We start from the raw sequence: 25,100 nt of genomic DNA, 5'->3' as shown, positions 1-25,100 counted from the left end.
TTTCCCTTGCTTTGTTAAATTTTATTTAGGGTTGCTGTTCACTCTGATCAAAGACTATATTTTCTACCCTTTTTTGGTGTGGTCTTGGACTAAGTTCTGGCTAAAGAGGCTTAATGGAAATGTGTGAGACTTCTGAGAAGGTTGCTTTTTTGTTTTTTGTTTTTTTTTTAAATAAAAAAGGAGTATGTCTCTTTTGCCCTTCCCTCCCTCCCTCCCTCCCTCCCTTCCCCACCTCCCTCCCTTCCTCCCTTCCTTCCTTCCTCCCCTTCCTCCCTCCCTCCCTTCCTTTCTGAGTTCTGGAACACTGGAGTGATGGCTGGAGCTCCAGCAGCCAGGCTGCACCATAATGCAACTTTGAGGATGGGAGCCATGTGCTACAATAGGGATTAGAAAGGCACACAAAATCTGGATCCCTGGTGACTGTCAAACTGGGAACTTCTTTAATGAGAGAAATAATCTTCCATGCTGACTCTATCCTGATACTCCTCTTGACTTCTCCTTACAGATGTGGCAGGTAGTACACCTTCTCCTTAAAAGGTAACATAGCTGAGGGGAGCTTAGGGAAACACTCTACTGTCTAGATGAAGAGGGACAGAAGTAAAAGAGTCAGGAAGGTCTCGAATAGCAACAGTGACTGCGTGTTGGTTGCCTTTCCTAGGTGCACACACTGTACCTTGTATACACTAGGCACTTAGGACTGGAGCCATTTTTAGTCTTCAGAACCACTCTGTAGGATGGATACTATTGTCCTCCATTTTCCTGATGAGGAAACTGAGGTTCAGAGAAATTCAGTGATTTGTTTTAAGATCTCCGAGTTAGTGTGTTTAACCAGAATTCCAAGTCTATGTCACAGCTGCTTTTCCATGACGAACGAGAACTGCTTACTGCAGGCTCCTCTCTAATGACCTGCCCGGTGGTGTAAAATGATGAATAACTCCCATAGAGAATTTCTCCTGGATATTTTCTATGAAAATAAAGTGCTAGATGCTTGAAATCATAACCTCATAGCAAAGGGTTATGATAGATCTTGCCATTAAGATTATGTATTGCCATTAGATGTTTGAGGGCAGGCTGTTGTTTACACTCGGGCCCTGCTTAACCTGCACAATTGTGCTTGGTGGCCCTGTTCTGGAAGAAAAGAGCTGTATGTGCCTTGGACAACTACATATTTGTGAAGTTTTCTTTGGATCTTCACTGGGTCGTTGCTTAGAAGAAGAATATACTGCATAGCTGTGTGCAAAAGCAGGTGTAAAGGCATGGACATAGATTTTTTTTTTTTTTTTTTTTTGAGATGGAGTCTAGTTCTGTTGCCCAGGCTGGAGTGCAGTGGCATAGTCTCAGCTCACTGCAACCTCTACCTCCCAGGCTCAAGCGATTCTCCTGCCTCAGCCTCCTGAGTAGCTGGGATTACAGGCACCCGCCACCACACCCGGCTCATTTTTGTGTTTTTAGTAGACGTGGAGTTTCACCATGTTGGCCAGGCTGGCCTTGAACTCCCATTTTAAGTGACCCATCCACCTTGGCCTCCCAAAGTGCTGGGATTACAGGCGTGAGCCACCGCGCCCGACCTACGGTCTTTCTATTCTAATTGTCAGACACCTTGCACTTTGCACCTGAGTCAGGTTATTGGATCGTTCTTTTAAAGAGGCTATGACTGAGGAACATAGTTCTTATTTTCTATGTCAGGTGCCACCTAAACTCAATGAGAGTACAGGACCAAAAACCAGGCATTGTCACTAAATAAATCCTGCACTGCCATAGAAAGATCCTTTTGCCATTCTTTCCCAGACTTATTTTGAACACTGTTCCCAATTGGAGAAGGAATTGTCACAAGGGAGCAAATTTTGCCTCAGCTCCTGACAGTGCTGCCACATTTCATGATCTTCCAGGGGAACTGGCTTAGAACAATTTCTAGATAATAGTTATTACTCCTTCAGACAATGCCTTGTCTCTAGAACTGACAGAAACTATCTTGCTCTTTTAAATAACCTTCTCTATCGATCTCTTGGAATCGGTCATATTTTATAAATATCTCCCATTCAGTACAGCTGCAATTACTACATGTCATTTAGTTGGATTGGCCTTGACCTCAGATGGCTGGGACACATTTTACTGTTTTGCAGCTGAGCTAAGAGAAGAGTAAGGGACTTTGGTTTTATGAACATATGCCAAAAAAAGAATTTGCGGGATTTTTCTGGTTTAGGAATATCTGGTCATAAGCGGTTGAAAGGGGGGAGGTCCCGTATTTACCTTGAGACTGGAGACATATATATACATGGAAAAAGCAGCTGAATGCCCTGCAGAACACATACTTAAAGGTGCTGAGTAAATTCAGTGCCTGTATTAATATGGGTACTTGGACTTTAATAGATATGTATCTTTTACTCTGTTTTTCTCACTTACTTTCCAAATGGTTGAGTTAAAAACAACAACTATATTTCCTAATTTAAATTGTTCCTTAGTGCTAGATACTACAAGTAAACATTAGTGTCTTTTCTCAAGTTATAATTAACTCTACTATGATGTCTGTGCTGGCTGGTATATTTTTATCTCAAAAATCACAATACAGTAAAGATTGCTAAATGGAGCTTTTTGTTCAAATTCCAAGCAACTGTATCTTTGACCTGTATTCCTCTTGGCCCTTCCAAATCTCAGTGACCCAACATGGACACTCTGTGAAGCTAACCATGACTTGCAAGCAGGGAGCATGAAAATCATTTTAGTTTTTCAATCAGTTTAATCTTTTATGCTTTTTTACCACCAGAGGCTTCAGTTGTCACATTTGCTCTTTAAAATTTGTCACTGTTGTTTTAAATTAGCCAAGAAAACAGGAATCCTTAATTAATAGAAACTTTTCTGAATATAGTTAAGTATTTCGAGTCACAGCATTAAACAGCTTTAGAATACATATGGGTCACTATATAATTTTAAATGCCCTTCAGGTTTTTTGGCTGAGAGTAGTTTAAGAAAAACAGACTACCTTAAACTTCAATAATTTACATTCTATCTTGATATCAAATGGATTTTCTCATTTTAAGCAATACTACCCTTTTACCTAAATTCATTTTTTGGAATCTACTTTTCTATGAACTTAAAAAGTGAGTGGCTATTTTCTGAATATTTCCACAGTGATGGACACCCATATAATTCTTATATAGTTGTTTTTAAATTATTATAAGATATTTGTTTTGTTATTTTCCTTTGGATACTTTAATAGGATGTAGTGCCATTGTCTGGATGTATAGATACTGGTAAAACATTGTCATTAGTGTTGAGAGCAAAGGCAGTACTCTGATGGCCCTCCATCGATTAGTAATCTGACATTTTCTTAAAAGAGGGCACATGTATGTGGAGGAAAATCTGGGATGATTGCTTTAAGACTACCCAGGTAGTACTTGTACCCCATACCCTACAGGACCTTAGAGTCAGTTTTGTGTAAATTTTCAAGAACTTAAAAACAAAGAAAGGCTTTGCCTACACAAACATGTATGAAAAAAATGTCACGTTTAGAAAAACAATCACTTATTTTGAAAAGAATATATACTGTATCAGTACCAGCTGAATTTTGTTTTAGAATTTTTAGTTAAGCAATAGGTTGATCAAATTGGTTTGTGGGTTTATGGCTGCTTTAATTATGGAAGAAACATGACCTAAATGATAAGGACCAATGTGCTTGGGTGGAAAAAGGTAAAACCAAGATCATACCTCAAAACATAACCTCTTTAGATACACCATTAAGAAAAATGGGTCTTTTAACATGAAATTTCAACACTACGTTTTGGAAGTTAGAGTTATTATTTCTCATGACCATGGTTTTCTTAAATTCCATTATTAAATTCAACAATAGTTTATCAAGTATTTACCATTAAATCAGAACTGTGATAAACCTAAAGATTTTAAGAGAAAAAATGACCAGGGAAACTTTAATAAAATAGAACCACTGGGATTGAACTTTTAAAGCAACAAGCCATAGTCATACATCAGGGTTGCTTATATGAAAACATATGAGACTTACATGTTGGTATTGGCCGTTGATGTCAGCCATTCTCCAGCTAGGCCAATAATATCCAATCCAGTGGAGAGCTGGTTGAAAAATCGAGGATGACCTGGGTAGGAAACAGAAAAGCATCAAGGAAAATGCAGATTTCTCAACCTATCTTGAAGGCAAACAGCCTGCCCCAGTGGGTCACACTGATGGGGCTTCCATCCCAGTGATATCTCGAATAAGGCTGCTCAAGGATATTGAAGAAGGAAGGGCAGGTTGACCCACCCTATACCAACCATTAACATTCATGATGTCCCTCAAACTTCTATGTTTCTAAAGCATCATGCTTTTAAAGAATAATATCCAGTATCATGAAACAAATCATGCTTTCCAGTGTTTTGTGTTTTGATGTGTTTTGCCAATACATATATAGTCAAATGACCTTCAAATTAAATTTATGGCTGAGATAACTTAGCTCTCCTCTGTGAAATGGGCAGCCTATTTCACTCATTCAGTTGTTGGTGAAATAATTGCTTTTGCTACGTAACTCTAAATCCCTGTGCAACCCACAGTATGCTTTAACAGGCTTTGCTCTCAGCAAATTCAGGATTGTTGCCAAGTTTTTGCCAACTTGGCATTCAACGGAAAACTCAACTCCACATCAGCAGGCTTGGCTCAGCTGTCAGGAAGGAGTCAACGCAATAGATTATCTAGGGACGTGTGGCTGGGAACTGGTGTTAGAAAGATATGCTGACTGCTGTGTTTCCAGTGGAAATTGCCTTTGCTTCTGAAAAAAAAAACCAAAAACGGTCACAGAGCTAGTGTTAGAATGTTCCTGGTCTAACTCTCCTCTCTGAGAATCTCTATTCTTCCCTAGATGTGATTCAGAACATCTGGACTATGACTTCTTATATCAGAAGATACCAATCTCTGCATCTTAAGAGCCCTCACAAAATAATACTGGTTTTTAGAGAAAACTAAAAGAAGCATAACTAGTAAACTTAGTTTAAGTATGGGGCCATATTCTAGATATTCATGTGGACTATCCTAGATAGTTAAATGATTCCATGTTACTCTACTTTGCTCATTGCCAACAGAATCTGAGGTCTTTTGAAACAACACATTGTATTGAAAGTCATTAAAATATATATGCAATATCCATTTAAAAACTTTTAACAATAACACTTCATTTTAAGACAAGACTGAATGGTAAATAAATGCAATCACACTATTTGATAATGTATCAAAACCATACAGCTTGGCAGAAACAAAAGATGGATAAAGAGAGATTAACACAAAGTGAAATAGTATCTCTTTGTCCTTTAAAATATAAAGGACACAAAGTCCTTCAAAATCTTATTTTTAGCTTATGGTGACAACCTTGTGCCCCCAAATCTTATATCTACCAGAATTTCTATTAAGTAATGAAATAGTTTCAATTTCAATTTCAATTCTCTATATTGGATGAAAATAACAGATGATAGATATGGTGCTGGGCGGCTCATGGCCTAAATTCAGGTAGGAGGAGAAGGAAAGAATTATTTTTTAAAGTAAAGTTTTCCTACAAATAAACTACAAGAAAAAAAGAAGAGTTGGATGGGGAGATCTCTTGATTAGGAGACATGGCAAACAACTGCATGTAAAAAACTTATTTGGATCCCGATTCAAATGAGTTTAACTAAATTAAAGCATTTATGATGTTCATGATACAATAGAAATTTGAAAACTGACTAAATATTTCATTAAGGAGCTATAATTTTTTTTTTAGGGTATGACAATGACATTGTGGATTTTTTTTAAAAAGTTCTTAAGAATGAATATTGGGCCAGGTGCGGTGGCTCATGCCTGCAATCCCAACACTTTGGGAGGCCAAGGCGGGTGGGTCATCTGAAGTCAGGAGTTCGAGACCAGCCTGGCCAACATGGTGAAACCCCGTCTCTACTAAAAAAATACAAAAATTAGCCAGCCATGGTGGCGTGCACCTATAATCCCAGCTTCTCAGGAGGCTGAGGCAGGGGAATCGCTTGAACCCAAGAGGGGAGGTTGCAGTGAGCCGAGATCATGCCACTACATTCCACTCCAGCTTGGGCAACAAGACTGAAACTCCATCTCAAAAAAAAAAAAAAAAAAAAGAATGAATATTTATGGATACAGTAATATTATGTTGGGGATTTGCTTTCATGTAATGTAGGTGATGGGGAGTGGATGGCGGTACAGGTAAAAGCTGATAATAAAGCAGGGCATTAGTATATAGAGTTCATTATAGGATTCTACTTTTGTATAAGTTTAAAATTTTCCATAAAAAAAAGTTTTAAAAAGAACAACGAAGAGAGTCCAGCATATCTACAAATCACTTAAGTAGCTGCTGTGGCTGAAGGCTGACTGGTGCCTGTTAGTTCATGGGAAATCTCTATAGGCTGGTTCATTTTTTAAAAGAAGTCTTTTATTAATTTATAGAGAAATTTCTAAATGCCATCATCTCTTCACAGACTATACCCGGATCAGTATGTTTTCACCATTAAAATCCAATTCATTATTTTGGCTGAGCCTATTAATGCATTAATATCCTTGAAAAAATACTTTCTACTGTGTGTAGCTACCCGTGGGGTTTACCCTATTGCTCCTTATCTATGCTTAAATTCCACATCAGCAACCAGGAGCTGTTTTGACACGGCAGCAACAGCATGCTTTTATCAGGGCCAAAATCCTGAGATATAGCAGGAGGTTTCACATTGCTTGGAAGACTGTGAACTCTGTAAAGACAAATATCTGCCCCAAGAAGCAACTCTGAGGAACAAAAATGAATGTGTGCAGGCTAAGTACCTAAGTGGGTTCATACACTGGACTAATAAAAGTCAATGCTTTCTCTCTCTCTGCTTTTTTTTTTTTTTTTTTTTTTTTGAAACAGGGTCCTTCTGTCACCCAGGCTGGAGTGGTGCAGTGGTGCGATCTCAGCTCACTGCAACCTCCACCTCCCGGGCTCAAGTGATCCTCCCACTTCAGCCTCCAGAGTAGCTGGGATCACAGGTGCACACTACCACGCTCAGCTAATTTTTGTATTTTTGGTAGAGATGGGGTTTTGCCCAGGTTAGTCTTGAACTCCTGAGCTCACGTGATCCACCTGCCAGCCTGCCAACGTGATGGGATCACGAGCGTGGGCCACAAGGCCAGGCCCATCAGTGCTTTCTCTGACCGCAAGATGCTTTGGTTTTGTAGATAATATTAGATTATATTATGACAAAATCAGATATTTTTATTTGAGGGACAACACCATTCTGGGCTTTCATAATAAAATGATGTAGTTCTCATCTCTCTGAGAAAGCGCATGTAGAGCAAACTGGCAAAGTTCAAAATATCACCCCAAAGCAAGTCAAGCTAAACATACATGGGGAATTCTGACTCTTTTTAAAATGCAGCCAAATAACACTATTTGTTTTCAATCAGGAGTATATTAGCCATATGGCCAAGATGAGAAGTAACTAAATGTAAATTGATAGAGTGCTTTGCTTTAAAAATCAAACAACATAAATTTTGTACATATAATTGAGTTTTGTGTATCCAGCAGTCATTTAATGAAGCTACACTTATTCCAGTGGTGCTGGCAGACCTCAGCAGCTCTCTGGGATTCCTCATTTTAAAAAGCGTCTTTGGCCAGCATCATTATTTCATTATAACACTTTGATTTTGACATTCAATAGTCTTACTCAGCTCTATCACCACAGCCTCCTAGTCTCAGTCTTAAATCTATCTTCAAATGACGAGGAAGAATGAGAGGGAAAATAAAGAAGGAGAGACAAAGAAGAAGAAAGAACACAGGATTGCCAGTTGTGGCCTTGGGGCTTCCCCTGTGGTGGCAACTATGCTAGGGACTGTCAATTCTTCTAGATCTGTCTGCCTGAGAGCTCAGGAAAGCCAGACTGTAGTGTGGAGAGAGTTATAGGGAGAAGAGAAGAAACCACTGCGTCACTCCTGGGCTTACTCCGCAGTCTGAGCTGTTTCTAAGCATCTCAGACAGAGGCCCCAAAGTCCTTGAACTTGAGGCAATTGGAAAGCAACTGCTTTGATGAGGATTGCTGATTAGAGAGGGCTCCTGGAACATGAAAAGGAGGCAAGAGGACATCCTCAAGGACTCCCATTGGAAATAGAATTTGGTGACTCAGAGTGTCCTAAGTTCCAGAAGTTGCAGTAGAATGAGAAGGCATGTGTGTGTGTGTGTGTGTGTGTGTGTGTGTGTGTGTGTGTATGCCTGTGCATGTGTGCATGTGTCTTTTTGGCCTAGCCAGTAAAAGGTGTCATGGGTTGAATTGTGTTCCTCAAAAAGATGTGTTCAAGTCCTAATCCCTGGTTCCTGTGAATGTGACCTTATTTGGAAATCAGGTCTTTGCGGATGTCATCATGTTAAGATGAGGTCATGCTGGATTGGGGTGGGCCTTAATCCAATGACTGGCATTCTTATGAGGAGAGGGAAATTTGGACATGCACACAGGAAAAAGGCCATGTGAAGTGAAGGCAGAGGTTGGAGGGATGCATCTACAAGCCAACAAATGCCAAGGAATATCCACAACACCTGGAAGCTAGTAGAGGCAAGGGTGGATCCTCTCCAACAGCCATCAGAGACAGCATAGCCAGCACCTTGATTTTAAACTCCTAGCCTCCAGAACCGTGAGAGAACAAATTTCTATTGTTTTGAGCCATCCGAATTGTGGTCATTTATAATGGCATTCCTAGGAAACTAATACAGAAAGGGAGGGGAAATAGCCCAATTCTCCCCAGTGTCAGGGACAGGCAAGGGCAGGATTTATCAGAATGAAATAGACCTGAAAATGGAGGCAAGAAAAGAAGCAGAGGATGGTCATTCTGCTCTCTTTAGGTTGTGAATAGCCTAAATCCAAGAATGAAAATTCTTTTTTTTGAGATAGGGTCCCGATCTGTTGCCCGGGCTGGAGTACAGTGGCACGATCTTGGCTCACTGCAGCCTCTGCCTCTTGGCCTCAGCCTCCTGAATAGCTGGGACTACAGGTGCACACCAACATGCCCAGCTCATTTTCATATATATATAAACATATATATATATATGTAGAGATAAGGTTTCACCATGTTGCCCAGGCTGGTCTCGAACTCCTGAGCTCAAGTGTTCTGCCCACCTTGGCCTCCCAAAGTGCTGGCATTATAGGCATGAGCCATTGCGCTTGGCCAGAATGAAAACTCTTTATACAGAACTTGACCTAGCACCAAGCATTTGTATCTTTTTTATCTACTTTTACCATGATATATGCTGATGAACTTTTGCCTGGGTCGGGTCCCTCCACCAACTGTTACTGCCCAAGCTTGTTCTTGTGGTCACTGGGTACTTTGCTGCCTTCTCTCACCAGGGCTGTGTTTTTCCTCCAACACAAGTTTGATATCCTCACAACTGGCAAGGGTGAGATGGAGGGCAAAGTTGCCACCACCTGTCTACCCGACTCTCCGCCTTACCTGTGCGAACTCCATACTTCAAGGTGTCTCTGCAGTCAACCAGGATCTGCTCCAGGGACTCGGGGTGGTCAGAGAGCTCCAAGTTGAAGCCCTCCATGCCTTCCAGCAACTGGTGTGGGTGATGGAAGTCCAGCACCTTGGTGGAGCGATCAAATGTCTTGCGGACATAGTTGAGGAGTATGTCCACCACTTCCAGGAGGAATTGCACGGTTTGCTCTTCCCCGTTCTTAGCCGGAAGCAGATCTGAATTGAGGAGAGCAATGAATGGTTATCACCTGACTCATATCTAGATTTCTTCAGTCCAGAGACCCCTAATATTAACCATGCTATCTGTATAGGCCTGATTTCATTCTGGGATAGGTATGTGCACTGAGAATCTGACACGCCACATCCCCAGAAAAATGCACATACACAGAAGTTTTGCACATGCTTCCTGGGAGTTCACAGCCTTTCTGACAGGCTGCTCAGACATGGAATGAAGTGCTCTGAGACGCCGTGAAAAACCTGCGACTGCGGTTGTCATCTGCAGGTTGAATGGGCACCTGTGAGGAGTGTGATGGAGGGGGCATCTGTCGTGCTCCCCTGGGACCAGGTGTGTCCCTGTCCATCTGGTTAGGTGTTGTGATGTGCTTGGTCTGTTGGCATCAGAGGGTAAGGCCTCTGTGGGTAGAGGCTGAGGTTCCCCCTGAAGAGGGTGGTCCTTGGTGGTATCCTTAGACAGGAAACTGGAGCTGGAAGATGGGGCTCAAGAAGGTGAGACAGGGAACCCCTGCCTCTTTCTTGACCCCACCCTTTTGGGCCTGGACTCTGAGATATCCAGAGATGACTTTGGATGACAGGCTCTGCAGTAGTCAAGCTAGGGGTTAGGCAGGGAAAAAAGCTGTAGGGGCCCAATTCTGTAGCTCACAGGCAGGCTGTGCAGCTGTGCACGATACTCTCTGTGACTCCCTGGGTTAGCTCCAGGGTTTTAGGGACATATTGTTTAATACTCTGGTCTGCCTTCTGTGGCACTGTGGGAAGTTCACGGAAGGGGATGGCAGTGGATCTACCTGTGAGCTGTTTGGGAGAGACTGGTAAAGCACCTCCTGAGATGAGAGTTGTAGGGCAGCAGGGGTTAGTGAAACATCTCTGAAAGGAAAACAAGTTCCAGGACACTCGTTGGTTATGAGGCTCAGCATGCAACTTCCCATAGTGTGATTTTGTGTGTATGTGTGTGGCCAATCTTCCAGGATAAATGTTATTAAGGAAATCATTAGATTTTCTTATATGCAAGGTTCCTTCGACTCTGAGAGTCTATGAATCCATATTTGTTCCCTCGAGTGTCCTTAGAGTTGACTTTTATTGACTGCCTTCATCCAGTTTCCAAAATGATGGAGACCTGGGCAGCAGGGAGGGAGGGAGTCAATTATATTCCCCCAAAGTCACAAAAGCAGTTTCATGTGGGTTCAGAGAGAATAATGACATTTCTTGATAAAAGAAGTAAAATTCCAGGAAAAAGTCAAGAAACTCAAATAAGAAATCTACTGGCTAGCATGGGAAGGGAGTGGGGCAGGGGCTACCTCTAGCAAACAGATTGGAGAAGTCTGTCTCTGTGCGCCGGAAGCGGGCATCCCGGTCGCTGTTTTCACAGGAAAGCAGGTTCTTGGAGGACTGCCTCTCCTTGAAGGCACTCACAAGGCGACTCTTCTCTTCCAGGCTGTTGGTCCTTTGCAAGAAGCCTATGGCACAAGAAGCTGGTCAGAGAGAGTGCTGCAAACTGCCCAGCCCCTGAGGGTCAGCTGCAGAGCGAATTAACTCTCCAAGCAGGGCTCTTCTTTCTCCTGAGAAAAGAAGTGAGTGTCTGTGTTTTAAATACAGTGGCTGTGGCACTGCTCGCCTTCAGGCAGGGAGGGGGGCAGTGCCAAGTGTCATCAGTGGCAGAGACCCAGTCATGCAAGAGAGAAAAACAGTAAGTGAAGCCCGTTCTCCTCTCTGAATGTGACAGTGAACTCACAATTAAGTAAGTTGGACAGCTTCCACTCCAGTGACCAGCCCCAGGATAGGGCTTTAAAGGAGGGGACACAATCAGAGAAGATGCTGCCAGCACTGTTTATGGGCTGTATAACCAGAAGGAGGAGGGGAGAGAACAGCAGGGGGAGGAGGAGAGGTGAGGACAGCTGAGGGAGGAGGGTGAGGACAGCAGAGGGAGGAGGAGAGGTGAGGACAGCTGAGGGAGGAGGATGAGGATAGCAGAGGGAGGAGAGATGAGGACAGCAGAGGGATGAGGAGGGGTGAGGACAGCAGAGGAAGGAAAGTGAGGACCACAGAGGGAGGAGAGCAAGGACCGCAGAGGGAGGAAGACGAGGACAGCAGAGGGAGGAGAGGTGAGGACGGCAGAGGGAAGAGGAGGGGTGAGGACAGCAGAGGGAGGCGGGCGAGGACAGCAGAGGGAAGAGGAGGTGTGAGGACAGCAGAGGGAGGAGGGTGAGGACAGCAGAGGGAGGAGGGCGAGGACAGCAGAGGGAGGAGGGTGTGGACAACAGAGGAGGAGTGTGAAGACAACAGAGAAGGAGGGTGAGGACAGCAGAGGGAGGAGGGTGAGGACAGCAGAGGGAGGAGGGCAAGGACAACAGAGGGAAGAGGAGGGGTGAGGACAGCAGAGGAGGAGGGTGAGGACAGCAGAGACAGGAGGGTGAGGACAGCAGAGGGAGGAGAGTAAGGACAGCAGAGGGAGAAGATCAAGGACAGCAGAGGGAGGACAGCGAGGACAGCAGAGGGAAGAGGAGGGGTGAGGACAGCAGAGGGAGGAGGGTGGAGACAGCAGAGGGAAGGGGATGAGGACAGCAGAGGGAGGAAGATGAGGACAGCAGAGGAAAGATGATGAGGACAGCAGAGGGAAGAGGGTGAGGACAGCAGAGGGAGGAGGGTGAGGACAGCAGAGAGAGGAGGGTGAGGACAGCAGAGGGAGGAGGGCGAGGACAGCAGAGGGAGAAGAGGTGAGGACAGCAGAGGGAAGAGGAGGGGTGAGGACAGCAGAGAGAGGAGGGGTGAGGACAGCAGAGAGAGGAGGGGTGAGGACAGCAGAGAGGAGGGGTGAGGACAGCAGAGGGAGGAGGGTGAGGACAGCAGAGGGAGGAGGGTGAGGACAGCAGAGGGAGGAGGGTGAGGACAGCAGAGGAGGAGGATGAGGACAGCAGAGGGAAGGGGATGAAGACAGCAGAGGGAGGAAGGTGAGGACTGCGGAGGGAGGAGGGTGAGGACAGCAGAGGGATGACAGCAGAAGGAGGAGGGGTGAGGATGGCAGAAGGAGAAGGAATGCGGTCCAACACAGAGGATTCGGGCAGACACTTTCCTCCAGCACCAGGTAATGCTCACAGGGTTGAACATAAGTGGTATTTTTCTGAATGCAAACCTGAATGCAGCTTTTCTTGCACCACCCCCTCTCCTTGAATAAAGGTATTGCGAGACAAAAAAAAAGCTTCAATCTTATGTGTGTTGCCATTTAATTCTATAAGTACTTATTGAGCACCTGTTGTACAAAAACACTTTGCTAAGCATCTAGGATTGGGGACCGATAAAGCTAGTGAGACAGATCTCCTGCCCTCCAGGAGCCTACAAGCCTGGCAGATGGTGACCAATGCTGGAATAAAACTAGTCATCCAAGAACTCCACAGAGATGACAGGAGGGATCTGAGCCCAGGGTGGGATTCTCAGTGCCTCACCTCTGCCCCTCGGAGGGAGTGGAAAGTTCTCCTGCCCGAGGTGAGCAGGACAAACTTCGGCAGCAAATGGGGAAGGAGGGTTGAGCCAAAAGGGCAGGAGAACCTGCCAGCGTGGAGCACACTCCCTCCACATCTCCACCATCCCCTGTGGGGCTCCTGGCCCACACGTCTGCTCTTTCCCTTGGCTTCTCCTCCTTCAATTCAGCCTCAGTCTTAGCCCAAAATGCAGTGTACTGAAAAGAGGAAAAAAGTTCTAAGCTTCTTGGTGACCCCAAAGCTGTCTCTGTAAATACCAAGATCCTTGGGGAGTCACATGTGTCACAAGGCAGACTTGGAAGAAAGTCCCAAGAGGTGCAAAAAGGCAAGTTAATCTGGAGAATTCAGCTTTGCTTCCCAGGACTACAATTCAGCTGTGATGGGTGGGAGAAGGAGGGATGCATGGGAAGGCTGCGGTGATTAGAATCCTCCCACACAAGGGAGTCAGGGGCTATTTCTGGAGGGAAGAATGGGAAAGCAGAGCCACCAAGCTTTTTGTTGCTCCCAGCACCTTTTACATTTATCACTAAAGCCCAAAGGACATGAGACGGGGGGAAATACACTATAATAGAGCTCCACACTTGGGTATAAAGATGGGGTTTGTATCCTTTTCCATATCTCTTTGCCTACTTCCTGAATTCCTCCTCCAAATCCTCAAAGTCCAGAACCAGGAGCCAGCACTCATTTGCCAGAGGGATGCAGGATCAGATGGCACCTGAGCTCTGAGACTGCTCCTCTCGTCCCAGAACATTGAGCTGTGGAATTTGCCAGACTTGAAAGACTAAACCCATGTGGCCTCATGCAGTGAGGTCCTGCCCAGCTGAACCCCCACTCTGTTGTCCCCGACATCTGGTTAGGCTTCTGACTCACTCCCTGAGTCTCCCCACCTTGAAGCCCCTTCCCTCTGGGCAGCTGCAGGAAGCAGAAACTCGGCTTGAGGTTTTGACACAGGCTCTCCCAGAGGTGCCCTGATGAGGCTGAGAAACGATCATTATGCCACAGTTTTTTTTGTTTTGTTTTGTTTTTTTTGAGACGGAGTCTCGCTCTATCACCCAGGCTGGAGTGCAGTGGCATGATCTTGGCTCATCACAACCTCCATCTCCCGAGTTCAAGTGATTCTCCTGCCTCAGCCTCCCAAGTAGTTGGGATTACAGGTGCCCACCACCACGTCCGGCTAATTTTTGTATTTTTAGTAGAGACGGGGTTTTCGCCATGTTGGTCAGGCTGGTCTCAAACTCCTGACCTCGGGTGATCCACCTGTCTCGGCCTCCCAAAGTGCTGGGATTACAGGTGCGAGCCACCACGCCTGGCCCTACGACGCAGCTTTAAACCTGCATCCCATTCCTTGGGCTGCACTTCCAGTAATGTACTAAGAATCAGAATCCTCTCTAAATCCTGTAATTATTTTATGAATAGCACACTTACACTGCATTATAATTTACTGTAAAACAATTAATTTGCTAATATAAACATATAATATATATTGTCATGTCTTTCACTTTGTTTAGGAAGGTGTTTGTTTTCTAAAATACTGGGATCCTCAGAAAGGTAGGTGATCCAGGCCTCCCTTGGCTCTGAGAGGCCCTGGAAGGAACTGCTTCTCCAAGGATGAAGAGGTGGTGGATGACCTGGAGGTCAGTGCCTTGACAATCTCCCTGGCTAGCAAGGGGTCCTGTAAGAAGGGGTCCCAGAGAATGAAGCCGAGTGTACTCCCTCTTGCTCTACACCCCAGCTTCAAGGACCTAGTTTAAACCTGTGGGTAACTGGTCACAGAGCTCTACATTCTTAGAGGCAAAGAGGAAAGCAAAGGAGAGGCAAAGCTGCAGTTGTGTTTGGTTGGGTGCTAGCACACTGGCCAGCCGCAAGGGGAGAAAAAGTCACGGCTCCACCTCTGAGCTGAGGGGAGCTCCTGCTGCAGGTTCCTCACCCCAGCTGCCAAACTCAAAGCCTTATGGGGCCAAGTGAGAGAGTGTGTATGTGTATGTGTGTGTGCATGTGTGCACATGTATGTGTAGCTAGAAAGCACCTGGCTCCAGCCAGTTGTTGCCAAGTGGGGCTTTGAGCTGTGCATGGCATAAGCACCTGTGGCCAACAGGGCACGTGGGAGCTGAAGCCCAGCACATTCTCTGTTCACCAAGCTATGGCATGGAATTGCATATGCATAGACGAAGGGGCTCTTTTTCATTTGTTCATTTGTTTTTGAGACAGGGTCATACTCTATTGCTGTTGTCCAGACTGGAGTGTAGTGGCACCATCATAGCTCATTGTAATTTCAAACTCCTGGGCTCAAGCGATCCTCCTGCCTCATCCTCCTGAGTAGCTAGGACTGCAGCTATGTGGCCACCACACCTGGCTAATTTTTTTAAAGTTTTTGTAGAGATGGGGTCTCCCTATGCTGCTCAGGCTAGTCTCAAACTCCTGGCCTCAAATGATCCTACCACCTTGGCCTCCCAAAGTGTTGGGATTACAGATGTGAGCCACCATGACTTCTTTTTCTGATTTTCTTGGGCTAACAGCACCTGCCATGTTTCCCTCCCCATTGCCCATCCCCAAGTTTTTTCAAGAGAAACCAGAAAAAGAGAGCACTTGAAATCTCTCTATTTTTAAGGTTTGGCACTTGATACAAAATTACACACACACACACACACACACACACACACACACACACACACAGTGTAGGCTACATAAAACAGCTCAGGGGCTATAGTTGGCAGCAAGAGATAAGTGATGGCAGCCCAAGGACACCCTGGGAAGTTAGCAGAGCCCAGAGCCAGAACTTAGGGATCCCTGCAACTCATCGTATTTAGATCATGCCACCATGCCTGCAGCACTCTCCAGCTCTTGGCAAGACCATGGGTTTCTTCTAGCTGATTACTCTCCCTGGGGGATTCTGCCTCCAGAGCTAAGGGTACCTACCACTAGTGGGGCCCAGGGCCTTCCTTGCAGCCTCATTCTGTGGCTTTTGGGGAAGGGCAAGGGGAGAGTGGGTGAGGGTTGAATTTTGGCAAGGCACTGAGGGTGCTTCTGAGAGTCATCCAGGGCAGTGGGTTTGGAAGTGGGAAGAGGACCATGAGTTCCTCTGCTCTCTTAATGTGAAAGGGTAAACCAACCTGGATGCTGTCAAGTCAAGAAGGAACCCTCCAGGTCCATCCCTCCAGGGATGAAGGGAGGGGTGTGTGTGTGTGTGTGCACGCACGTGTGTATGTGTGTGTGTGTGTGTGTACGTAGGCAGGCAGGGAGCTGTGGACCCAGGGCCAACACCAAAGACTGCACTCTGCCTCCACTAGATTAAAATGGAAAGCCAAAGTTGTCTCAAGGTGTGGAAAATAAATCTTGGTGTTTTGTTTTCTTTCAGAATCAAACCTAATGGGAAGCCTCCTAACCTGTGGCCCGAAAAGCAGGGCATTTTAGCCCAAGGGAATTTCTCCTCAACAGACTACCGTGGGTTGTGGGGAGCAGACACAGGGAGGAAACTGAGGACTGTAGCCCCCAAGAGCTCTCCCTCCTAGCTTTGGCTGACAGTGGGGGAGGGGGAGGTGAGGCCAACTCCGGGTTCCCTATTTCCGGACCCAGCGAAGCCCCACTCTTTCCCGCCTCTTTACCCTTTCTGAACTCGTCGGGTATGTCCCCATAAGAAGCACTTAGACCTTTTATTCCCGTGGAAGTGGAGCGCCTGCAGCCAGAGGAGCAGGGGACAGCAGGGGGCAGGATGGGGGTGAATGAGGGCTGCCCCCCACCCTCAGCAGGCCAGGCGCCGCGGGTAAGGAGCCCTCACCCAGAGCCTGCCCCTACCCTGTCCTCGGCTGCCCGGGGCTCGCTCAGTTCTGCCTGCCCGGCTGGCTGCATGACAATGACGGCTGCAGAAGCCGAGCGCTGCGGCCGCTGAAGAGACCTGGCGCGAAACGGGCCATTAAGCCCAGAATGGCGGCAGGGTGGGGGTGGAGGTGGGGGTGGGGGTGGGAGTGGGACGGGGCTATTTATAGAACAAAGATCAGAGGCCGCCGGCTGCCCCAGCACAGGGATGTAGCCCTGGCCTCGCCCCACGGGCGTCCCGCGCTGGGGAGAAGGCAAAACCCCAAGGCCGCCCGGCGGCAGGGCTGGGCTTTCGGTGGAAAATGGCTGGGTCTAGGAATCGAGCACCCCTTCCTCCCTAAACGCCGAGTCCCAGGGTCTAGAGGACAGAGCCCCAGAAACGCAGGGAGGGCGTGGCGCGGCCAAGCGGGGAAGGGAGTAGTTCCCCAAAGCGGCTACTCTGCTCTGACTGCAAACTGCCACCGCCCTCGCTCCAGGACCCACGGAGGCTGGGACGAGCAGGTGCAGAGAGCACCCAGGCGGCGGGCGGCTCTGGCGCTCCGGGGCTGGGGGTGGGGAGGGAGGGCGTGTCCCGTGCCTGCTCTGCCGCTATCTCCCGCGCGCAGCAGCTGACGGACGGCTCTTTAATAAGCCCCTCGTTAATCTTCCCCCGCCTCTCCAACCTCTGCCCAGGGACATCCGTATTTTCTGGCCCGATAAGGCTAGAGAATTTTAGTCGGTGAAATGTAGCAAGGAAAGCAAGTCCTCATTGTTCAGCCAGAGTCACTCAGCTGTGTCCCTTCAAACAAATCTCCCTTTTTCCTTTAAAAAAATAACATCCTTTAGGCATTTTCATTTCAGACCCTCCTGTCTCCAGAGAGCAGTTCTTTCTCCTCTCCAGCTCCCTGATCTATTTTCTTCCTTCCCGGTTCTTTCGCCCCCTGCGGCTCCTCGTGCCTGCTCGTCCCCTTCCCTTCCCTCCTAGCTTTCAAGGATGCGCCAGGCAAACCCTCGTGCCTCCCTCAGGCAGGCCACGGTGGGCTCCAGGCAATCCTTTTCTTTAGCCTCCGAGGCCCCAAAGAAAGAAACTTGAATCCGTTATGACATCTCAGGGCGAAACCCCTCAAGGTGGAGACACCACTTTCAATGCGACTCCACTGCGCGAGTGGAGGTGCGAGTGAGGGGTAGGCGATGATGTAGGGGATGGGGGAGACGTGTCAGCTACAGCTTTAGGCAGATACACGCGCCTTTGGTCTGCTCTCCAGCAAGCCAGATCAGTTCACCTTTTCTACGCGACCTTTGGGACGCGCGGGCAGAGTGCACGGCACCGGGTGGGAGCTGCTTGCGCGCGGGGCTAGGAAAGCGGGGTTGCAGCGCGGGGGCGCTTTCCTCCCGCTTCTGCGCCCAGGCAGGGCACCCGGCGTTCGCTCCACGGGGTCTTGGGGATTGGGGACTCCAGAGAAAAAGACCCCTGGGGACCAGGTCTGGGGTGGGCAGAGGAGGGTCAGGGCCTGTAGGGGAGCATGGTCGCTGGCTGTCCTGGCTGTAATTACGTTAGAAAATCAGACCCAAGAGCCCGGATCCCCCTCCGCTTGCGTCCCAGTCTCCCAAGCCCCAGAGGTCCGCGCGCCGCGCCTCCCAGCCGGGCCCCAGTGGGTCCTGTCACTTACCGCAGATCTTGAGCCCCAGTTTTCTGGTGCATCCATGGGCCACGCCGCACCAGGTATCGTACGCTAGGACGAGAGAGAGGGAGAGAGGTTCGGTCAGAGAGGCTCCGACCGTGGGGAAATGGGTGGAGGGCAATGGTTTTCTTGGGGGAGGATGAGGTCTTTGCCAGAGCTCTTCATTAAAAGCTACTTCCTGAAAGGAGCTAGGAGCCAAATCTGTGAGCCGACAGGCATATCCTCTAAGCCCCCATCATACTCCCTTCCTGCTTCTGGCTTCAAATATAGAACGGTGTCTCTGAGAGGCGGGGCACCCGGCGCCCCTCCGAGCCCCCAAGCGACCCCCGCCCGGCAGCCCCGGAGGTGGGGTCGGAGTTGGGTGAAGGCTGACCCACACGCAAAGAGCCAGGCTCCGATAGAGCTGCCCAACACCCACTGGCCAGGTCCCGCAGACTCAAAGGGCGACCACAGCAGCCCAGAAAGGGAACACAGGCATCTGGGACCGAAACGTCTCATAATTTCTTGGCGGGTCTCCAGCCTAGTGGCAGCTTAAAATAAACTGGCATGAAATGGGGTCGCGGAAGAGTTCAAGAATTAATTGGGTGAAAAATAGTATTTGACTAGATCATCGGGCTCGCATGGCTGCTCTTCAGTCAGACCGGGGAGTGGGGAAGACAATAGTGCGCCTCAGGTCCTCATCCCTGGCCCCTCTTTCCAACCTGCCCCTCATTAACCCTTCCCTCTGACATCTTGGGTATGGAGCAGGCAAAGGTAAATGGAATCAAGCACCTTTCCTCTGAGTTACAACTGAGGGTGGAGGTGCTGCTGGATTTTCCTTCTTTTCCAGGCTGTTCTCAAACCCCTCAAGGTCTACCTGCTGCCTTCGGTGTTCAACTTCCAGCAAGAAGCGTGGAAAGCAGCCCCATCCCCGCTAAGCCCCCAAGCGGACTGGTGTGGTGAGCCCAGCATGAAATCCCCTTCCAATCTCTCAAAGCAAAGCTCTCCAAGCACTCGCTTACCCTACCCTGACTGGTGCCTCCAGCTTCGCACAAGTGTTGGAGGCGATAAGGAGAGTGACATCCATTAAACCCGAGGCACAACAGAGCCCCAGCGGGGAGAAGAAACAGCCTGACGTCGGTGAGACATGTCACAGATGGAGTTCCAGTGACAGACAGGAAATCAGTGCAAAAGCAAAACCCTAATAATACCTGGCGGATAATGAGCTATTTGGACCTGATAAAGTGCTTTCACTTTAAACATCGTCTCATCTAATTCTCCTAACAGTCCTGTGAAACTCGCAGGAGTGTTGATCTAAAAGTCATTTGACAAAGAAAAAACATCGAGGCTCAGAGAGGTTACATGAGTTTTCCAAGGTCACTCAGCAGGGAAGTTGGAGTTCAGACACATTGCACTGCCTTTCAAAATTGGGGGTTGCAATGAAAGAAAGGGAAAGAGAGACGGGGAGAGCAAGCGAGAGAGCCCCTTTGATGTAGCAAGGGTCGGGAAGACCTAGTGGTTGAGGACAAGGAGGGCTCCAAGCCCCACCCAAGGGTTGCTGGAACAAGAGAGTGCCTAAGGTTGCCTGCACTAAGGCCACCTCCCAGGAGACTCTAAAGGGGCAGAGAAGTGGAGCTAGCTGGGCGGGCAAAGGTATTGTCTGCAAGGGAGGGTGAGAGTGGATAGAGCGCCCAGCGCGCCTTTGAAGCCTGGGGTGCGATGCCATAGCTAGGCTAAGGGTCCGCAACAGTGTGCCTGGGACACGTGCTGCTCGCTGTTTTACATCAGGGTCCCCGGCTCTCTTGCCTTCACTTTGGTAGCTTCCAGGCGAACCAGGCCACTTGCGGATTCAGGTCATCGCCTCTGTTGGGTCTCCTACCTGTGACTTGGCATTTGCGCCAGCGACTGGCGGCCACGGGAAGTAAGGGCGCCGGGAGTGGAGGGTAAATTAACACAACTGCCTGCTAACCCCCCACCCCCACCCCCAGGCGGCAAAAGGGGGCGGGAAATGTGGAAAGCGTCAGAAAAGAAATCCATCAAGGCGAAAGCAACACACAAAGGCGCGCAGGCCTCGCGTTCCTCCCGCCCTGCCCTAGCCAGCTCCAATGCCGGTGCCTGGTTCATATGCTACCAGGGCTGGCGACTCTCCCGAGGCCCTCTTTGTTGTGTGGGTAATTGTATCCCTCCTGGGTGGCGGGAAGAGGGAGCTGCAAAGGAAATTGGAATGAGACCTGAGGACTTAACACAAGACCTCCTGCCCGGGAGCCAATGCCAGCGTCTAAAGGGGCTTTCCGGTAATAATCCCTACTTCATTGATGAGGATACTTATTTTCTCAAATATAAAGTGCCATAAAAGCACATCAATAAGAACTCCCTGTAACCACACTATCCTTCTTAAGCCCTTTCTGTATACAAATTCTGGAAATTCATATAATTAATTACATCTCAGAAACAAAATAAATAAAGGGGGGAGCAGGAACACTTACAGTCTGAAGCTGATAGTTTTTTTTTAGGGGGATGGGGTCAGGAGACACTTCTTCACTCCAACAAGGAAAAAGAAAAACAATTTTCTCATCTCAAGCCTTTACAGAGGTAGGAAATAAAATTAAAGACAGATTCTGGAAATGGGTTGAGGAGCCTGTCGCACTTAAGACAGGGAAGCATAAATCCTCCCCCCTCTTTTATCTGGTGTCTCTTTTCTTTCTCTTTTTTCGGGACGTGTCACCTCCTGACAGATCTCTTGCCTGGGATAAGGAGAGAGGTGCTCTCTCCTCTCTATGATAAATCTTCTTGCCCCCTCCCCGTTCCCCATCTCTTGCCACTCAGGATGCTGCCCACTCCCCTATTTATTTATTTATGTCTCTGAGATGTAATTAATTGTATGAAATGTCAAGGCTCAGTCTCAGTTTTATGCACCTTTCCCGCCCCTGACTTCTCCCTAACTCGTCAATAGCTTGATGCAAATTTGGAGCAATTAGGGACCTTGAGTTTTCTAAAAGCTGCAATTAACGTCGAAATTTCCGCTGATTATAGACTTTGAACACAGCGCAGGGGGAAAGGAGGAGGTCAGATCTTGGCTCAACGAAAGCCAGGGACTGAAAACTCTTATTCCTGCTGGGGCTCCTAGCTCTTCATTCCGCCCCCTGCCCTGACCCCTGTCGTCCCACGGAGCAAAGAAACCACACACAACAGAATAAAAACGACAGTCTGGCTGCGCGCCCCTCCTCCGCCGCGAAGCCCTCAACGATCGCCGCTGCTCGGACTTTGCGTGGTCCTCGCTCTCCGGTGCTCTGGGAGTCACCTAGCGTCCCTGACAGCCGAATGACCTCTGGCAGGGACGGGGTCAGAGCCCCATTTATTTCCCAGCCTCCATCATCTCCGCGCTCCCCCTTCCCTTTCCGCCAGCTCAGCCTCCCGACGTCCCAGCGCCCCCATCTTCCCTGCAGTTCATTTGATAGAAAATTGGGGCGGGACCTACTTGTGGGGCGCAGGTTAGTGGTATTGGGGTCCGCTCCCGCGTTCGAGGAGGTTGCGGACGAAGATGGGGTCGAAGACGCCATCAGCTCGGTCGTCCCGGGGCCTCTACTGTCCGGGGTCCTCGACTGGTCCGGCGCAGAAACAAGCTGCAAAGAGAAGCGAGAGCTGTGCGGGGAGGACTTCCGGGGTCCTGCACACCGGAGGGACTGAGCAGCCGGGGGCGTGGAGGCTCCCCTTGAAGATCCGGCTCTGGAGAGACAAGAGGGAGGAAGGGCAGCGAGCCTGCCTGGTAGGGGTGCGCAGGGGTGGGGGCAGCGGAGGAGACGTGCGCGCTAGCTCCGGTACTGGGGCGCGGGGAGCGTAGCCCTGGGCCGCTCTCGAGTCTGGCGGTGCATCAGCGCGACCTGGAGTGAAGCGCCGAGACGAGGCGGGGTCGGGGTCGGGGTCGGGGAGGGGGTCCAAGGCCAGTACAAGACGCAGGGGTGTGGGGGACTGGGCTAGGAGCACAGGGGAGCGCTCAGTGAGCGATTTTCCAGCCGAGCCGCTACAAGCCCCATTGGGCACTCAGCAGCCGGCGTGTGGGCCAGCGGGGGGAGGGCGCACGGGGCGGGCATGTCTGGTTCGGTGTCTGGTTCCCTTTGTTGTGTCTGGCTAATTCCCTGGAAAGAAAGAGGCTAACTGCTCCGGGGACTGGGGACTTTGGTGAGACAAGGTGAGAGGGGGAAAAAGGCCCATATCTTTACGTTCTCCCTCGGACTTGGCCAGAGAAGAACCACAGTCACCTTGCACTCCAGACAGCCAGAAAGCAGCGAGTCGGAACCTTGCTTGTCTCCCTCTTATCCCAGCCGGTTTTTAGCCATCGCTAAGCCTAGGGCGAGGTTTCGGTCCGGTTTCAGCGTTTCTCCTCTACCTAGCCCCCTGAGGACCCCAGATTTCTCGCGGTACAGATCCAGAGAGGGTGGGGTAAGTAAGAATGGGGAACGTCACCGGGGAAACGAACTTGCGCGCAGCGCGCAGGAGGCGGCGGACAAAGATCTTGCGCGGCGCCCCTGCTTGACTCTCGGCGCTGGCGCGATGGCGCCCGAAGGCCCCGGGACAGAGAGAGTGCGGGCTAATCTGGGTAGATCGAAGACCCCACAGAGAAGCGCCCACCGGCCATCGCCTCCACACCCTCCCTCCGACCTCATACCTAGCCCCGCGGGCGCACTCGCACAGCAACTCGGGCAGCGGGTCGACTACGGCCGCTGGGAGAGTAACAGGTTACCGTTCCTAGTAGCGCCTTCGGCTACTGCTGCCCAGGCGCCCTTTGGAAGGACAGGCGCTCGCAGCATGGAAGCTCAAGGGAAAATCGCTCTTGCCCCACTTCAACTAGAGCCTCAGCCTCCGTGCGTCCCCGGGGCGTGAATCCGGAGGGCAGGGATAAGAAGAGTGACGAGGGCGGGGAGGGGGGGGTCCCTGCGCAGTGCACCCGTGGAGAGCAGGGACTAGGGCTGGCAGGAAGCACTCATTTCGGGAGGTTGGGTGGCCGGCGCTGGGGATGGGGTTGGTTGAGAAGCCGCGGGCGGAGAGGACCTGGCTGAAAAGCCACGGTTGGGCGCTGGGAAGTCCAGGTGGTCGCTCGCTTACCCACCTCGGCTCGGCGACAGCGAGCCGGGCACTCCTGCCTTTCCTCTGCACAGCGCCTAGCGATCCGCTCGACTCGGCCCTGACAGGCGTAATCTGCCCGGCGTCACCTCCAGCTGCTTCCTCGTTCTCGCTAGTTCCGTCTCGCACGCGAGTGCCAGGAGAAGAGAGAGATTCGGAGAGGCGGCTGCACTGCTTCGGGGTAGGCGGGGGCAGAGTGGGGAGGCGGGGACCGGATCGGCGGGGAAATCACGAGGCCGTTGCTCGCGGGGGCAGCTCGTCGGTGGAGCTGCGGGGCTCCTCTGCAGGTGCCTGACCGCCTCTGGAGCTTTATAGGGCGATTATAAATCCAGCTCACGGTTTTGTGCCCGGAAGGAAAAAAAAAAAAGGTCTTATGAGTAATCCAGAATGTACTCAACACGCTTTTTTTTTCCTTTGGAAATAGGAAGGCTGTCGGGTGAGAGGAGGGAAAAGATAATTCCTACGAAGAATTCTGCCTTTTTGAGCGTTTCTTCTTCCCTCCCCTCCTTTCCCCTCTCCCATTTCCCCTCCCCCTCCCATATCTTGTAGGAGACGAGCGGCGGCTTTGCCTCAGTCCTTTTCCCCGGGGTTCCCCCAGATCTGTGACCCTGCGATGCTTCCTTGAGCGAAAGCGCGCTTTGAGTCGTGTCCTCGTTGGCTCTCTACCGAGCTGGGATTTTTGTAACAGCAAAGGAGGCAGAAATGAGGGGAGCCCTCTCAGACCATGGAGGAATTACAGTTTCCTCATCCAGCCCGGGGCCTCATCAAAGTACCACACCTGGCCACAGCTACCCAGTGCCACCGGCAGAGAAAAGGACCCCGCGTCCCTTTCGCTATGCGCTCGCTCCTCGCTTTGGCCCTCTTGGTGATGGGAAAAGAAGGCCTCCTGATTAATCACGTCTGAAGGTTCATGACACGCAAGAGCGCCGCTGCACGCGCATGGGGAACCCGAGCACAGAGGTGCCCCGGGAGGGGCAGACCAGCCCCCCTTGCTCTGGCCCACTCCCCCTTCGATTTCACGCGCTTTAAGGATTCTCCCTTTGCAATATTTAGGCGTAGTTAAAAGAACCGCTGCGTTGGGAAAAGCCCCTCGCCTTAAAAATGCGTTGATAGAGAAATTCCCACCAGAGGGCGCCAAGAGCCCAGAGACCGAGCGGCCCTGAGCTCCCGGGTCTCTCCTCCAGCGCCCGAGCGGAGCCCACACCTGGAGCTGCTGGCCAGGCGGTTACGCGCCGGCCTGCCTCTTCATGCCTTCCCTCACCGCCCTGTCACTAGTTTAAGTTCTCCCCTTTCTTCTCCCCCAGTTTCTTTTTCTTTAGGGCAAAAAAG

General features: G+C 49.5%; 1 protein-coding gene across 7 annotated transcripts in view; it reads right to left on the bottom strand.

Annotated features, from left to right (window-relative positions):
- Window positions 1–23,980, bottom strand: part of GAD1 (glutamate decarboxylase 1) — a 44,238-nt gene extending 20,258 nt beyond the window's left edge. For 4 of the 7 annotated variants that reach the window (XM_054548675.2, XM_024242965.3, XM_054548677.2 and 1 more), the window contains exons 1-6: window positions 23,758–23,890; window positions 22,129–22,273; window positions 18,660–18,722; window positions 11,020–11,178; window positions 9,461–9,703; window positions 4,016–4,106 (exon numbers count right to left, since the gene is read on the bottom strand). In XM_054548675.2, coding sequence (XP_054404650.1) covers window positions 4,016–4,106; window positions 9,461–9,703; window positions 11,020–11,178; window positions 18,660–18,722; window positions 22,129–22,210 — 638 coding nt within the window. In that variant the 5' untranslated portion in view covers window positions 22,211–22,273; window positions 23,758–23,890. 7 annotated transcript variants of the gene reach the window in all.
- Window positions 23,981–25,100: the final 1,120 nt, after the last annotated feature.

This window comes from Pongo abelii, chromosome 11, assembly GCF_028885655.2.
Source record: "Pongo abelii isolate AG06213 chromosome 11, NHGRI_mPonAbe1-v2.0_pri, whole genome shotgun sequence".
Classification (NCBI taxonomy): domain Eukaryota; kingdom Metazoa; phylum Chordata; class Mammalia; order Primates; family Hominidae; genus Pongo; species Pongo abelii.
The sequence above is the reverse complement of the archived record's forward strand: the minus strand, read 5'-3'. Positions and strand labels throughout refer to the sequence as shown.